This window comes from Artemia franciscana, chromosome 17 (genome assembly GCF_032884065.1).
Source record: "Artemia franciscana chromosome 17, ASM3288406v1, whole genome shotgun sequence".
NCBI classification, from domain to species: Eukaryota; Metazoa; Arthropoda; class Branchiopoda; order Anostraca; family Artemiidae; genus Artemia; species Artemia franciscana.
This window is the reverse complement of record NC_088879.1, coordinates 41,727,079-41,742,348: the sequence shown is the minus strand read 5'-3', so window position 1 is coordinate 41,742,348 and position 15,270 is coordinate 41,727,079. Positions and strand designations below refer to the sequence as shown.

Genomic DNA, 15,270 nt, shown 5'->3' with positions numbered 1-15,270 from the left:
CACCTTAAAACTTCTTTTAAGAGCCAAAAGTGAATGGAGGACCCCCCTCCCCCCGCAAGGTTTTCCTCAAATGCATCAAATCAAAATTTTAAGATAGCCATTTGGTTCAAAATAGTTCAAAGGTCAAATAACTATGCCTCAGGGTTTGACCCCCCCCCCTTCTTCAAGTCCTCGGCAAGGGTTGTCTTTGACACAAGTTGTCCATTGTTAAGATATAAGACCGCTATGGAAAGGGTGTTCGTGTAAAATTTGGAGGGGCCTCATTCGATTGGAATTCGAAATTCCCAGTGTCCTTTTTAAGAATAAAAAGTGATTGGAAGGCAGCCCCCATCACCCTCCCAGGACCTTTTCTCTAATAAATATCCGATTAAATATTTTGAGATAGCTATTTTATTCAAAATAGTCCAAAGGTAAAATCACTATTTCTATGGGGTTGTAACCCACCCCTTGCCACATTTTCGGTGCAATAGCTGTAAGTCATGCAAGGTGCTCTTTGTTACGTATAAGGTTTTCATTAAGAAAAGGAGGCATGTTTGATCCTAAATATCCAAAAAAGCTTAGAGTATTATGGTGAAACTTTAAGGAAATATTGAGAGGGATAACAAAAACAATCAAAAAACACTTTGTCTATGCTGGTTAGGACAAAGAACATCAGCAATATTGAAGCAATGGCTGATGGTATTAGGTTAAAACTTTGAATGCATATTGAGGATGCGTTGAAGAGTGATTATAGAGTAACCAGCCCCTCCCTCCCTTGCCCTTTTTATGTGACCGCTCTCCTTAGCAATGTTCATGGTTCTGTCATTGTTATTTTGTTCAAACTAGTCAAAAGGTCTAATAGATATGCCTCCAGGGATGCCTTGTCACCCACAGCCCTGGGACTGTAAAGAATAGTAAGGATTGTAAATGATCTTTTCTTATATACAGGATTTATCATTAGAAAAAGGGGAAAGTTTTGATTTTGTGTGCATCCGAAAAGGCCAAGAGCATTAAGGTCCGTCATGTAATTTAGCTCCAAAGCCACGCTTCACTCCGTCTGTTTTTAAACTCTGTCTAACTGTCAGCCACTGTGCTTCTGAAGTTTAAATGCAGTTGTGCAAAATTACTGGACAGTTGAGGCTGCTGAAAGATCATGGTAATTAGACAATATTTGCCAAACAAAAGCCTATTTTCGGATGCCTGATGTGGCCTATAATTCAGAAGAATAAAATAATTTGTTTTTCTTCGCCATACACTTACCTTTAAATGCTTATGAATGTTGGTGGTGACCCTAAGAGATCCTTTGACAACCTTTTCTGGGCAATTCTTGCATGCTGTCAAGATCAAACCTAGCTCATGTTCTTAATGGATGATCTTAAAAAACTTCCCATCAAGATATCAAGGGGTTCTACCGATTTTTCAGATCATCCATCTTCAATTTTGCCTTGGAATGTTGAACCTGCAAAGTAAACAAAAGTTTATTATTTTAAAAATTTAATATGCCCACTTGAAAATCTAGTTAAATATATTTGCCACTACTGACTGACTTTGAGGCTCATTTTATTCTTTTTTTATTTAAAAGTAAAGCAGGGCCACCGAAACTGGGTTGAGGCTGTACCCTTAAATGCTTATTGCCTTTGCACCCAAGCAATGGACTACAGGGCCGACGCAGGGACCTTAGCAGTCAAGAAGCGTCGTTAATCTGATACAATATTACAAACTTCAGAGTCCAATAGACCAAACAAAATACAGTAATAAATCAGTCATTATATATGAGGAAAGCTTCTCTGAACGCTTACTCACTGCAGTGATGTCAGCATAGACAGTTAGGGTTTGGTTGGGCTCCTTTCTAAGTTGCACATTATTTTAGAAGGTTTAGTTAAATTGAGTAAAAAATTCCATGTATAAATGAACTTTTAACCTAATTGCTTAAATTTCTTAAATTTAAGAAAGAATCCTGTTCTTCATTTATAATAAGCCCAACATTTTGAAATTTGTTCTAATTTCTAGACGACTTTAGAAAAGTTTAAGACAAAAATGTACTTTGTACAGAAGTACCGATAAGTAAACAAAAAATGCATTTAAGTATCTACTTAAAGTACTCTTCAAAAAATGTCTTTAGGTATGTGTTTAAGTACTTGGAACTGTACTTAAGTACATGTATTTAAATACCAACCCAACGCTGATGCACTTACGTAGATGAGAATTTAAACATAATTTCGTTTATTTGGAGTACTTGGATAAATTTTTTGCAGTTCATATAATTAACTTACCAATAAAGTGAAAATACCACTCGATACCTTTTCTTAAATTCTTTACAAATATTATAATCGCTTCTATCGCAAATTTTTGAGCTTTCTCTTTTTGAGCTTTTAAAAATTATGTATTTTCAATTAAAGTATGAGTTATAGGTGGTTTTGACAAAATAATACTATGTTTTCTCAGCGCCGTTTTCTTGGTCACTTTTAACAAATAATACTACATTTTCTCAGTGCCAAAATATTTATAATAAGGTTAGTTTAGGTTGGGTTAGGTTAGGTCAAAAAGAGCTTAAATTAGGATTTGCGGTAGAAGAGATTATTATATTTGTAAAGAAAATAAAAAAAAAAGGCAGCGAGTGGTATGTTCGCTTTATTGGTAAGTCAGTTATATGAACTGCTAAAAATTTACCGAGAACTCTATGCTGACACTTAAATACAATTTGGCTGATTGGTATCTACTTAAACGTGTTTTTGGGTATTTGATCTAATCCTGCATTAAGGGATCATGGAGTAAACGATCGTTGGCAATTTTTGAAATAGAATTCCTTCAAGTTCTCCGTTTTGTCATTTATTTCGCAGTTTAATTGCAAGTTTGCAAATATCCACGACAACACTGGTGTAATCTAAATTCAAATGAAATATGTGTTTGTTAGGGTAATCCTTTGAAAAATGAAAAGATGTTCAGGTAAGAAATCTATGATTCAAGTTGTGTTAATTATCAAGAATGTTCATCCAAACTTGTAAGAAAAACAGCTAGAATTCATTTTTTCAGCTTATACCTGAAAGTTTCATTCACCTGGACTTGTTTCTTCAAAACCTCTAAGAAGGTTTGCCCAACCTTAGCTGTTGTAAGCAGCATTTTATTAATATTTCTATCTTGAAGACATGGTTTTAAATTTTGGTTTAGGTTACCTACAGGATAAATGGGAGATAAGAATGAAATAAGCATGGGCTGTCTCCAGGGATGTAATTTCATCAAAATCCTGGGGGGGGGGGTAAAGTTGGAGCCAATTTTCCCAAATCAATTTAAAATTACTGTAAAAGCTAAAAAATGTTGTTTATTTCCATAAAGGTATTAATTATTACTTTAAAAGTACTATAAAGGTAGGCTACTTTGTTGTACTATACAACAGTAACTTAAGAGTACTATAAAGGTAAACATATATTAAAAAACTGATATTTTTCTGATGATGCATGAATTCTGCAGGTTTATATTAGTTTTGACAAGATTTTGGAAGAAACTAAATTTTGGCTTGGGCAAACTGAGGTCTGGGAGTGGCAATTGCCCCCTTCCCCATAGAAAATTACATCCCTGGCTCTCTCTAGACTCTCCATTTAATATTATCTGTAAGTAGCCTAGAATAATCACTACTTTTGTAATTTCTTCCCAGGCCCCAACTATAACAGGATGAGATATCTTGAGATCAAGGCAATTAGAAAAGACAGAAAACATCAAAACTTTGTATCTAACATAGGGCTACATCTACCCTCACTAGGAAGTTACCTAGGGCACAGTTATGATGACAGTGATCATTATATTTGGAAAGAATAGGCCTATTGAATAGGGGATCAAATTCCTTTTTTGTGCATGATTTTGTTCTATGTATATTAATTTTTAATTTTTCACCATTCTGGTCTATTACCATAACTTTTATTCACCATATTTTTGACACACACAAAATAAAAACGTTGTCTTGGATTTTGCCATGTTAGAACATCTTCACATGTTGTGTATGTTGAATTAGGCTGTAGGAACTACTCTTTAACATTTGTGGTTGTTGATTTAGTCATTGAGTTATGGACTTACTTGCTATTAGCCTACCTTGTAAATGCCCAGCAAATAATAGGTCTTATCAGGCTGAATGTGTGGATTAGGGAGTGCCTTGTTGTTCTTACCTCCCTCCCCTAGAAGTGTGAGAATAAACTTAAACCAACTTTCATTGGTACAAATATCAAAAGCAAACAGCACTTGGTTCTTGGAACCAGAGCTTAAAAACAAACTTCATCTCTCACCTTAGATTACTCATCTGTTGATCTTTTTTATGCCACAGTGTGCAGTCATTATGTTGTTGCAGATTAATCCCCTGTGCAGGATTTTTGCAGCCACTACTTGCCTTTGATCCATTGATCTTGATAAATATTTTCCCTAAAAATAATCTGCTTTATGGTTAAACACTGGCCAGATAACCAGTGACTAAAATAAGCTGTGATAGACTAGCCTCTATTTATGACCACTGCTTTGAGGGGCACCATCAAAAGGTTGACATTAGTATCCCTTTGGACCAAGTGAGGTGCTTTTAGTGTCTTCTATCACAGATTACCCCTATACTTACCTTTGAGGACTTTTCTCAGGGAGCACTACCCTTTTCTCCACTAGTAATATGCATGGCTTTTACACTAACACTCATTAAAATTGATGCTAAGGAATTTAATATATTGGACTCTTAAGAAAATTATAATACCAGCTAGGTCAGCACTCTATCAAGTACAAGCTAAGTTCAACTTAAAAGCATTCCACAATCAAAGGACATTTTCTGGGCTCTTTGAAGAGATATGTTGTTTAATCAATGTAATCTATAAATAGTTTATGTTATTGCCTATATGACATATATTTTCTAGAATATCTTGAAGAAAGTTAACATTTTCTATTGATCTTTGTTGCAAATTTCTGCTCCTGTCTGCTGTATGTTTTTATTTGTGATAGCTACATAATCTTTGCCTTTGTTTTAGAAATGCAAAAACTTATAGGAGAGGCTACAATCTGTTCATTTTATTATTTTGGTTGTCTTTATCCTTAACTATTTTGGTAGTTTATCATCTTCAACATACATAGCTCATATAGGTGGAATAATTTGAGGGCTTATGATACTTTGTTCACAACCTGGAATACTTTTCCCTCCCTCTGTATTCCCACTACTAGATCTCTGTTAATTTTTGATCTAGCATATCTTAATGCTTATAGACCTTTTAGTTCTCTTAGTGGTTGGGTTTCCTGCTCTTGATTCATTTTCCATTGTATTTTTAGTACACATCAAAAGATGCATCCAAACAGTTACTGCTATTGGCTGTTCTCTCTTCCCACCTTCTAAGTAACCAAATAAAACTTGGAAAAGTGCCAGTAATGGATACAAATCAGTTTAACTTAAAGTGGACTGACCATGGACAAAGTGTAATGAAATGGATAGACTATTTTGCAGTGAGTGGTAAATTCACTGATGTATCTTTAGTGGCAGAAGGAAAGCTTATAAATGTGCACAGGAATATATTGGCAGCTTGTAGTCCTATGCTTGAGGTAACCCATTTTATATTTTCATTCTTTCTAGAGATATTCAAGAAAAAATTATTTTCCAAATAATTGTAGGCTAATCACATCCTGGCATACATTGAGAGTCAAGTTTTTTTTTTCTATGTGGAAAAGTACTTGAAATGGAGAAGGGGTCTGATTTTCCAAACATTAATAATTTTTATTATACTAGTATTGCTATGGATAAATTTATAAATTATAGAACCCAACATCTGGAAAACAAATTATGTAAATCTTATATTTTGCTAAACAAGTTTGTGCAAAAGTTGATTGTTTGAGTGTTTAACTTTAAGATTGTTATTACTATTAATTAAATAGGCTGTAATGAATATAATACTAACAATAAATTAAGATTTTATTCATTTACTATAGATTAATATTTGGTTTCTATAGAAATTATCTATTTTTACTGTATTATTGGACGAAAAAGCTTATTTTTGGTCCAAACTCTAATGTAACGTCCTTTCATTATTATTTCTTCAACCTGCCTTCATAAATGCCAGTTTAAGGTACTTGTTCACTTTGAAAAAAGGGAAAATTATGGTACTTGTTGGTTATTAGAAACACAGCCCAGAAGTGAAGTTAGGTTAATCCTAATGAAAAATAACACAACAAAATAATTAAATAATACTTTAGAAAAAAAAAATGGAAACCTAGCTCAACCTAACAAACAATTCCCCACCCATAATGTGCAAATATATAGCCCAGATTATTCAAGTCTAATGTATTGTATTATCCAACACTTGTTTTATAGCTATAAAACTGGTTTTCTGAGATTTAATCTAGGTGTAATTGTTGAATGGGTTTCTGATAACCAAGAAGTACCAAAATTGTTCATAAAAAAATATTATAAGCCTGCAAAAATCAAATAGGATTTAATTTTAGATTTATGTATTTTAAATATTTTATGCCATCTTTACACAGCATACAAATTTGCAGATTAATTAGCAGGAGATATAACAAACATATACTGCATATAAGGTAAGCTGCAATTTAAGGTAACATACTACTGCTACTAATAGCTCACTGCAGTAGCAAGGCGCTTGAGGCTAACACGCCTGTGTAAAATTCTTCTCTGTCCCAATCCATCCAAAGGTTCCCTTTTCCCACCCTCCTAAGAAGTTCTAATTTCCTTTAAATCCATTCTTACAACCATCATTCAGGGACGCATGCTTTTTGTTTGGCCTGAAATGGATGGCCTAAAAGGGATAATCTTTGGCAATTTGTTATCCTTCATCTGCAACACTTGTGCTAGCCATCTCAAGTTTTCTCTCATAATAGAAAACTTGTAAACTGTATATTTCATATGTCTTTTTTAATTTTTCATGTCTTTTTTCTTTAACTTTTGTCTTGCTGTATTATTTGTTTCTTGGTTTTGCTTTCTCTTTTTGGACAAATGAAGTGAATTCGGCTCTATTGGAGCTTGTGATTGCCTTTTGAAGATAAATACTATCTTATCTCTTATTTTACCTTCTTTTCTTGTCTTGCTGTATTGTTTGTTTCTTTTTTTTGCTTTCTTTTTTGGACAAATGAAGCGTATTCGGCTCTATTAGAGCTTGTGATAGCCTTTTGAAAATAAATAGTGTCTTATCTCTTACCTTACCTTCTTATCTTGTCTTGCTGTATTATTCTTTTCTTGGTTTTGCTTTCCCTTTTTGGGTAAATTTGGCTCTATTAGAGCTTGTGATAGCCTTTTGAAAATAAATTTTGTCCTATCTTATCTATCTTAAAGCTAAAAGTAAAAAGAGGGAACTGCCAGGACTAACGGCATATCATCATTGTTGATGGGGCTGTGAAAATCGTAAATAAAAAACATGGTTTTCCCCAATTAAGATTATATGTTGTTAAAACAAACTTTTTATATTTTTTAATCTTCCCGCTCCTTGGAAAGCCAGCAGCTATTCCTTGTAGGACTTATTTGGACAAACATGTGAAAACCCCAGCAGTAGAGGGGGTTGTAAGAAGACCAATATTTTGATCTCTTGAATGGGTATGGTCTATCACTATTTGCTATCCTATTCTTAGAAGGCCATTGCATTAACAATATAATTGCCTACGATGGAACGAATTAATAAAGAGACCTGATTGAACTACTTAATTTAGAGGCCAAATGGATTAAGCCTATAAAATAAACAATAAATTGAGAATAAAGAATCCATTGTTTGTAGAATTTTGATATACCGATTATTTCATGAGGAAAATGGAACTAGTTTAGTGGTTTTACTCCTCAGAAGGAAACACTATAAAATTCTGAAAACAACTTTATAAAATTATAAAAAGCTTACTCTATAATTTCTACAAGTGCTTCACTTTGTTTTGCCCCTCTCCCTCCCCCCTGATGGCGAAATATATGTCCCAAATTATACATTCTTGATGAATTTTCCCGTCGCTTGATTTCGCTGTTGTTACTTGTTTACCGTTAAATGTATTTGAAGAAAATAGTCACGTATAAAATTTTATACAGAATATATAACTTGGGCTACATATTTGACAATTAGGGGTAGGGGTTAAAGTAAAGTGAAGCGCTCTAAGTACGGTAATAGTTAGATTGAAAAATAAGCTTTTTCCACTAAAAGTAGGGAGCAACATTAAAACTTAAAACGGACAGAAATCATCACATTTGTTAATGTAAGGAGAGGGGGGTGCCCGTTCCTCATTACCTCTCTCTTCATGCTAAAGTTTTTAGTACTTTAAGGTAGCTTCTTATCCTAGTTATACGGTCCTAATTTTTCACGTGTCGCTTTAAAAGAATTGGGACACAAAGTCAAATTTTAGCACCAAGAGCGAGGTATTGAGGAGGGGGCAACCTCCCTCATATATGGAATAATTTCTGATATTTTTAAGTTTAATGCTACCTCTTGCTTTTATTTGAGAAGACTAGTTTTTTATGTATAACTTTTTATCTTTTTTAAATAATACTGAAAAATTGACCTCCTCTTCCATATTTCCTCCACAGAAAGCTCCTCCCGCGTAAAATTCTCTCTGGAAAATTTCATGCAGACAATTAAGCTTGAAAAATTCTCCTTAGCCTACTTTTATTCGAAAAAGACTTGGTTTTCTAAAATTTCCGATTGTTTTTCAAATCATGCTGACCCCCCCCCTTTCTGGAAACTTTCCCCGGAAAAACGTTCGCTCTGTGGAAATTTTTTCTCGGGCCCCTCCTCATCCAATGGAAGGTTTCTCCCGCGGAAAATCTCCCATGGAGAGTTTTTCCCACGAAAATTTTCTTCGTGGAAAATATATCCAGTAGAAATCCACCTCTTGACTTACTTGACTTAACCCCCACGGAAAATCCCCCAAACAATTCTGGGGGAAGTATCTGGAATTTTTTGTGGGGGCCATTTAATGGAAAGTTCTCCCATGGGGAATTTCTTTATCCCCTCCCCCGACAGAAAAATCTGTAGCCACATATAAAGGACATGAAGAATCTCTAATTTCCGTTCGAATGAACCCTCTCCTGATCCTCTCGAGCCACTGGTTCGGTACGATTACCCCATGGAAAACGAAAAACAAAACAAAAAAACAACAACAAATAAACACGCATCCGGGGTCTTTCTTCTGGTACAAAAAACAAAAATTCATCATTTTTTGCGTATGAGAGCTTGAAATCTCTAAGATTCTGTGACTTTTTGGTAGTATTTCCACCTATTTGGAAAATCAGGTATATTTTCCAGGCTCTTAGCTTTCGATGGATAGAATTAAACTTGAATAGTATATATTCAGAGCAAAAGCTAATTTTTTGATGTACTTATTGATATCAAAATTCAGTTTCGGTTGCTATTGTGCCAAATCGCTTCCTACAGTTCATTACCATGAACTGTTTGATTTTAAGTAAGCATTTTAGATTTTTTTTTATCGTCTTTTCTTTTTATTTATGAGTTATTTTAGCATCACTAGTATCACTAACCTAGTACCAGTACCAGGACAATGTTCTGGGGCTTTCGTCGGTGGTTTTAAGTTAAGATTAAACAAAAAAACAATTTTTCTTTTAAATGAAAGTAAGGAGTGACATTAAAACTTAAAACGAACAGAAATTATTCCGTATATGAAAGGGGCTTTTCCTCCTCAACGCCCTGCTCTTTACGCTAAAGTTTTTTTACTTTTTAAAATGTAAAGTTAAGAGAAAGAGTCAAACTTTAGCGTAAAGAGCGGGGAGTTGAGGAGGAAAAGCCCCTTTTTAAGTTTTTTACTTTTTAAAATGTAAAGTTAAGAGAAAGAGTCAAACTTTAGCGTAAAGAGCGGGGAGTTGAGGAGGAAAAGCCCCTTTTTAAGTTTTTTACTTTTTAAAATGTAAAGTTAAGAGAAAGAGTCAAACTTTAGCGTAAAGAGCGGGGCGTTGAGGAGGAAAAGCCCCTTTCATATACGGAGTAATTTCTGTTCGTTTTAAGTTTTAATGTCGCTCCTTACTTTCATTTAAAAAAACTTGTTTTTTTTATTTAATTTCTGGACGTTTTTGAATTAATCTATGTTTTGATCTTGGCTCTCCGAACATAAATAATTAAAACGAAATTTGTATATTAATTTTTTTTGGGCTAAATGGCTTTTTCATAGTTTTAAGGTCAATCTCCTAGGTTGAAAGCAAATTCTATTTCCAATAACATTGAAATACGTTACGAGATTTCCTCCTTTCTCATTGGCTTAATTGCTCCTTGAGGGTTGTACCAGAATATCTAAAGACTGTTGACTTTCCCTGAACATTACGACCGGATTTAAAGGGAATTTAGATTTTTCACATGTTTAATTGGTAACAGCTGACCGTTTGAATTTGGTTGATTACAAGTCAGATAACAGTTTAGCATTTGAATTTTCACAATGGGCAGAAAAAAAATACAAAAACAAAAAAGGGACGGGAAAACCTGAGACATTAGTAAGTTCTATCTCAACGCTATAGTAGAATGTATTACTTTTATTCATTTACAAGTTACTATTTCAAACAGTTCGTGGTAACAAACTGTAGTAAGAAGCGACTAGGCTCAATAGTGACCAAAACTCTAAAAAACAAAGTTTTGATACAAATAGTTACATCAAAAGAATTGCTTTTAATGCTAATTTTAAATATATAAGTTTCATCAAGTATAGTCTTACCGGTCAAAAGTTACGAGCCTGAGAAAATGTGCCTTATTTTAGAAAATAGGCGGAAATACCCTCTAAAAATCACAGAATCTTAAAAAAATCACACCATCAGAGTCAGCATATCCGAGAAACCTACTGTAGAAGTTTCAAGCCCCTATCATAAAAATGGTGGAATTTTGTATTTTTGCCAGAAGACAGATAACGGGTGCGTATTTTTTTTTTCCTCAGGGGTGATCGTATCGACCTAGTTGTCCTAGAATGTCGCAAGAGGGTTCATTCTAACCTAAATTAAAAGTTATAGTGTCCTTTTTAAGTGACCAAAAAATTGGAGGGCACCGAGACCCCCTCCAACATACATTTTTCTCCAAGGTCACCGGATCAAAACTTTGAGATAGCCATTCTGTTTAACTTAGTCAAAAACCTAATAACTATGTCTTTGGGGATGACTAAATCCACCACAGTTCCCGGGGGAGGGGCGGCAACTTATAAACTTTGACCATTGTTTACACATAATAGTTGTTAATTATGAAGTGTACAGACGTTTTCGGGGGGACTTCTTTCCATAGAGGAATTTTTCATGAGGGAAGAGAATTTCCATGAAGGGGTCGTAGGATTTTCTAGCATCATTTACAAAAAGACAATGAGAAAATTATTTTTTTTTCAACTGGAAGTAATGATCAACATTAAAACTTAAGACGAACATAAAATATTACTTATATAAGGGGGTTCATCTCTTCCACAATACCTTGCTCTTTACGCTAAAGTATTTTTAGTAACTCTAACTAAGTTATTCTATGGCCTTTGTGATTGAAGGGTCATTCTGAAAGATTTGGGACAAAATTCAAGCTTTAGTGTAAAGAATGAGGTATTGACGAGGGAGCAAACCCCCTCACATACGTAATAAAAATATACAATTATATAAGTTCGTTGCATAAGCTAATTCGTAAGGTACGTATGTTTATTACTAACAAAAACGTTTGTAAAAAAATAAAACAAATCTAGTTGTATTTTTAAGTAACCAAAAATTGGGAGGTAACTAGGCCTCCTCTCCCACCCCCTTTTTTTAGCGAAATCGTCCGATCAAAACTATGAGAAAACCATTTAGCTTGTAATTAACATAAAAATTGCTTCTCCAGACTAAACATCCGTATGATATATGGGTAGATTATTGCAAATTATATCGTGCGAAGAGTACGTTCCGGCAGAATATGCTTCAATCTTTTGAGGATGCCAACTCCAAGTGCAACTTTGGTGGAGATAATGTCGCTATGATGCTTCTACGATAGATTAGAATCAATATGGAAGCCGAGGTACCGCGGTGATATAGCTTGTAAAATAGGTTTTTCACCAAATAGAACTTTACTACTTACATGAACAGAATCACCCACTCCACAGAATGTCAGTAAAAATTTTTCTTTACATTCACACACAGCAAACTTAAACTTGTAAACATCTCTAATCTTTTGAGAGTAATATGAGCTTTTGCTATTAAATCATCTGCAGATTTTGCAAATTTTATTAGCAATAATGTTAGTAATATATGTATCCTTTAGATAAACGCGCATCATGTTCACGTAAACTAAATAAAGTAAAGGGCCCAGCACAGACATTTTGCTATTTATAATGTTAGATATTGTCGTACGAGTGTCTACACCAGGTAACTACTTTAACCCATGGAATACAAGGCTATCAAGCATGGACTCTTGATCATAATTATCAAGCTTTTTTTCTATTCGACCAATTCTCTCCTCCAAATTTTCAATTTGAAATCTCAGACTACCTAGTAGAGCCTGCTCAATTTTTGCAAACTATGGATTAAACTCGAGCGTGATTGAATCATAAACCTGGCTGATTATCTGTTCAGCACCTTCTTTGTTCAGTGAATTCGGATCATTGAACTTTTCAGTAACTGAAAGTAAATGAAAATAAGTAGCAACATTAAAACTTGAAACGAACAGAAATTACTCCGTATATGAAAGGGGCTTTTCCTCCTCAACGCCCCGCTCTTTACGCTAAAGTTTGACTCTTTCTATTAACTTTATTTTTAAAACAATAAGAAACTTTAGCGTAAAGAGTGGGGAGTTGAGGAGGAAAAGCCCCTTTCATATACGGAGTAATTTCTGTTCGTTTCAAATTTTAATGTTGCTCCTTACTTTCATTTAAAAAAGCTTGTTTTTTTTATTTAATTTCTGGACATTTTTGAATTAATGCATGTTTTGATCTTGGCTCTCCGCACATAATAATTAAAGCGAAATTTGCATATGAATTAATTGCAATTAATCGGAATATTTTGAAACAAAAGGAGCGAGGGAGGAGGCCTAGTTGCCCTCCAAGTTTTTGATCACTTAAAAAGCAACTAGAACTTTTAATTTTTTACAAACGTTTTCATTGGTAAAAAAATATACGTAACTTACGAATTAACTTACGCAACGAACTTCTATATCCGTATGTTTTTATTGCGTATATGAGGGGGTTCAACCCTCGTCGATACCTCGCTCTTAACATTAAAGCTTAGATTTTGTCCCAATTCCTTAAGAATGACCTCTGAATCACAAAGACCGTAGAATAATTAGTTGAAATTACTAAAAATACTTTAGCGTAAAGAGTGAGGTATAACGAGAAGGTAAACCCCTGATATACGTAATAATTTTTGTTCGTTTTAAGTTTTAATGCTGCTCCTTACTTTCAGTAGAAAAAACTTTTCATGTTTATTTTTTCATTGTTTTTTCAAATAATGCTAGAAAATCCTGCGCCACCTTAATTGAAATTTTCTTCCCCCATGAGAGGTTTCTCCATGGAAATATCCTCCCATGTAACCCTCCCCCCTCAAATCTCCCCCTAAACCAAAAAAATCCCCCTGAAAACGTCTGTACACTTCCCAGTAACCATTACTAAATGTAAACACAGGTCAAAGCTTGTGACTTGCAGCCCCTCCCACGGGGAATGCTGGGGAGTGAGACGTCCCTAAAGACATAGTTATTAGGTTTTTCGACAATGGTGAATAAAATGGCTACCACAGAATTTTGATCCGGTGACTTTTGGGAAAAAATGAGTGTGGGAGGGGGAGTAGGTGCCCTCCAATTTTTTGGTTACTTAAAAAGAGCACTAGAACTTTTAATTTCCATAAGAATGAGCCTTCTCGCGACATTCTAGGACCACTCAGTCGATACGATTACCCCTGGAAAAAAAAAGGAAAAAAACAACAAAAAAACAAATAACACGCATCCGTGATCTGTCTTCTGGCAAAAAATGCGAAATTTCACATTTTTGTAGATAGGAGCTTGAAACTTTTACACTATGGTTCTCTGATACGCTGAATCTGATGGTGTTAAGATTGTATGACTTTTAGGGGGTGTTTCCCCCTATTTTCTAAAATGAGGCAAATTTTCTCAGGCTTGTAACTTTCGATCGGTATAACTGGTCTTGATGAAACTTATATATTTAAAATCAGCATTAAAATGCGATTCTTTTGATGTAGGTATTGGTATCAAAATTCCATTTTTTAGAGTTTCGGTTACTATTGAGCCGGGTCGCTCCTTACTACAGTTCGTTACCGCGAACTGTTTGATTGGTTATATTTTCCAGCAGATGACTTTTTATTTTCTCCAGCTGGGCTTCAGTTGTAGCTAATTGTTCGTAAATCAGGGCGATACTTGAAGACACCGAGTTAGACCCTAATTTATCTCTTGCTTCCAGGGCTTAAAAGGTCTTAGAAAAAGTTTCGTATTTTTCTGGGGTATTAGCAAGTTTTTGTGGCACTTTGTATTTACAAAGTGACATATAGTGATCGTAAATTCTGTCAGTCTGTCTGTCTCTTTCCCTGTTTTGCTAGTTTAGGCACTTCCTTATAAGCTAGGACGATGAAATTTGGCAGGCGTATCAGGAACCAGACTAGATTAAATTGGAAATAGTCGTTTCCCCAATTCGATCATCTGTGGGGAGTGGGGAGACGGCTAATTCGGAAAAAAGGCCGGTTTGAAACTTGGTGGAAAAAATGAGCACAAATCCTAGATACGTGATTGACATATTCGGAACGGGTCCGCTCTCTTTGGAGAAGTAGGGAGGAGGGTTAATTGTGAAAAATGCGAAAAATCAGTACCAGACAAGATTAAATTATAAATAGTCATTTATCCGACTCGACCGTCTGTAGGGGGGGGGGAGTGGAGGGACGGTTAATTCGAAAAAATCAGGTATTTTTAAGTTATGAAGGAGTGATCGAATCTTAATGAAATCTCATATTTAGAAGGATCTTGCAACTCAGATCTTTTATTTTAGATCTGGCTGAATCCAGTTTCATTGGGGGGAGTTGTGGGGGGGACCAGAAATCTTGGAAAACGCACAGAGTGAAGAGGTAAGGATTAAATTTGGTGGGAAGAATAAGCACACATTCAAGATACGTGACCGACGTAACTGGACCAGATCCGCACTCTTTGGGAGAGTTGGGGGGGGGGTGACTAGGAAAAATTAGAAAAATGAGGTATTTGTAATTTATGGAAGGGTGATCAGATCTTAATGAAACTTTATATTTAGAAGGATCTTGTGCTTCAGCACTCTTGTTACAAACCCTGACAAGATCCGGTAACAGTAGCCAGAGGCGGAGGGGGAAACCGAAAATCTTTGAAAATGATTAGAGTGAAGATATCGGGATGAAAC

At 34.9% G+C, this 15,270-nt stretch overlaps 1 protein-coding gene across 1 annotated transcript in view; it reads left to right on the top strand.

The window, feature by feature from the left end:
- The first annotated feature begins 2,833 nt into the window (after positions 1 to 2,833).
- The window catches only part of LOC136038247 (uncharacterized), a 106,758-nt gene continuing 94,321 nt past the window's right edge, over positions 2,834 to 15,270 (top strand). The window contains exons 1-2 of the mRNA XM_065721359.1: positions 2,834 to 2,925; positions 5,266 to 5,532. Of these exons, the coding sequence (XP_065577431.1) occupies positions 5,362 to 5,532 (171 nt within the window). The 5' untranslated portion in view covers positions 2,834 to 2,925; positions 5,266 to 5,361. The remainder of the gene's footprint in view (positions 2,926 to 5,265; positions 5,533 to 15,270) is intronic.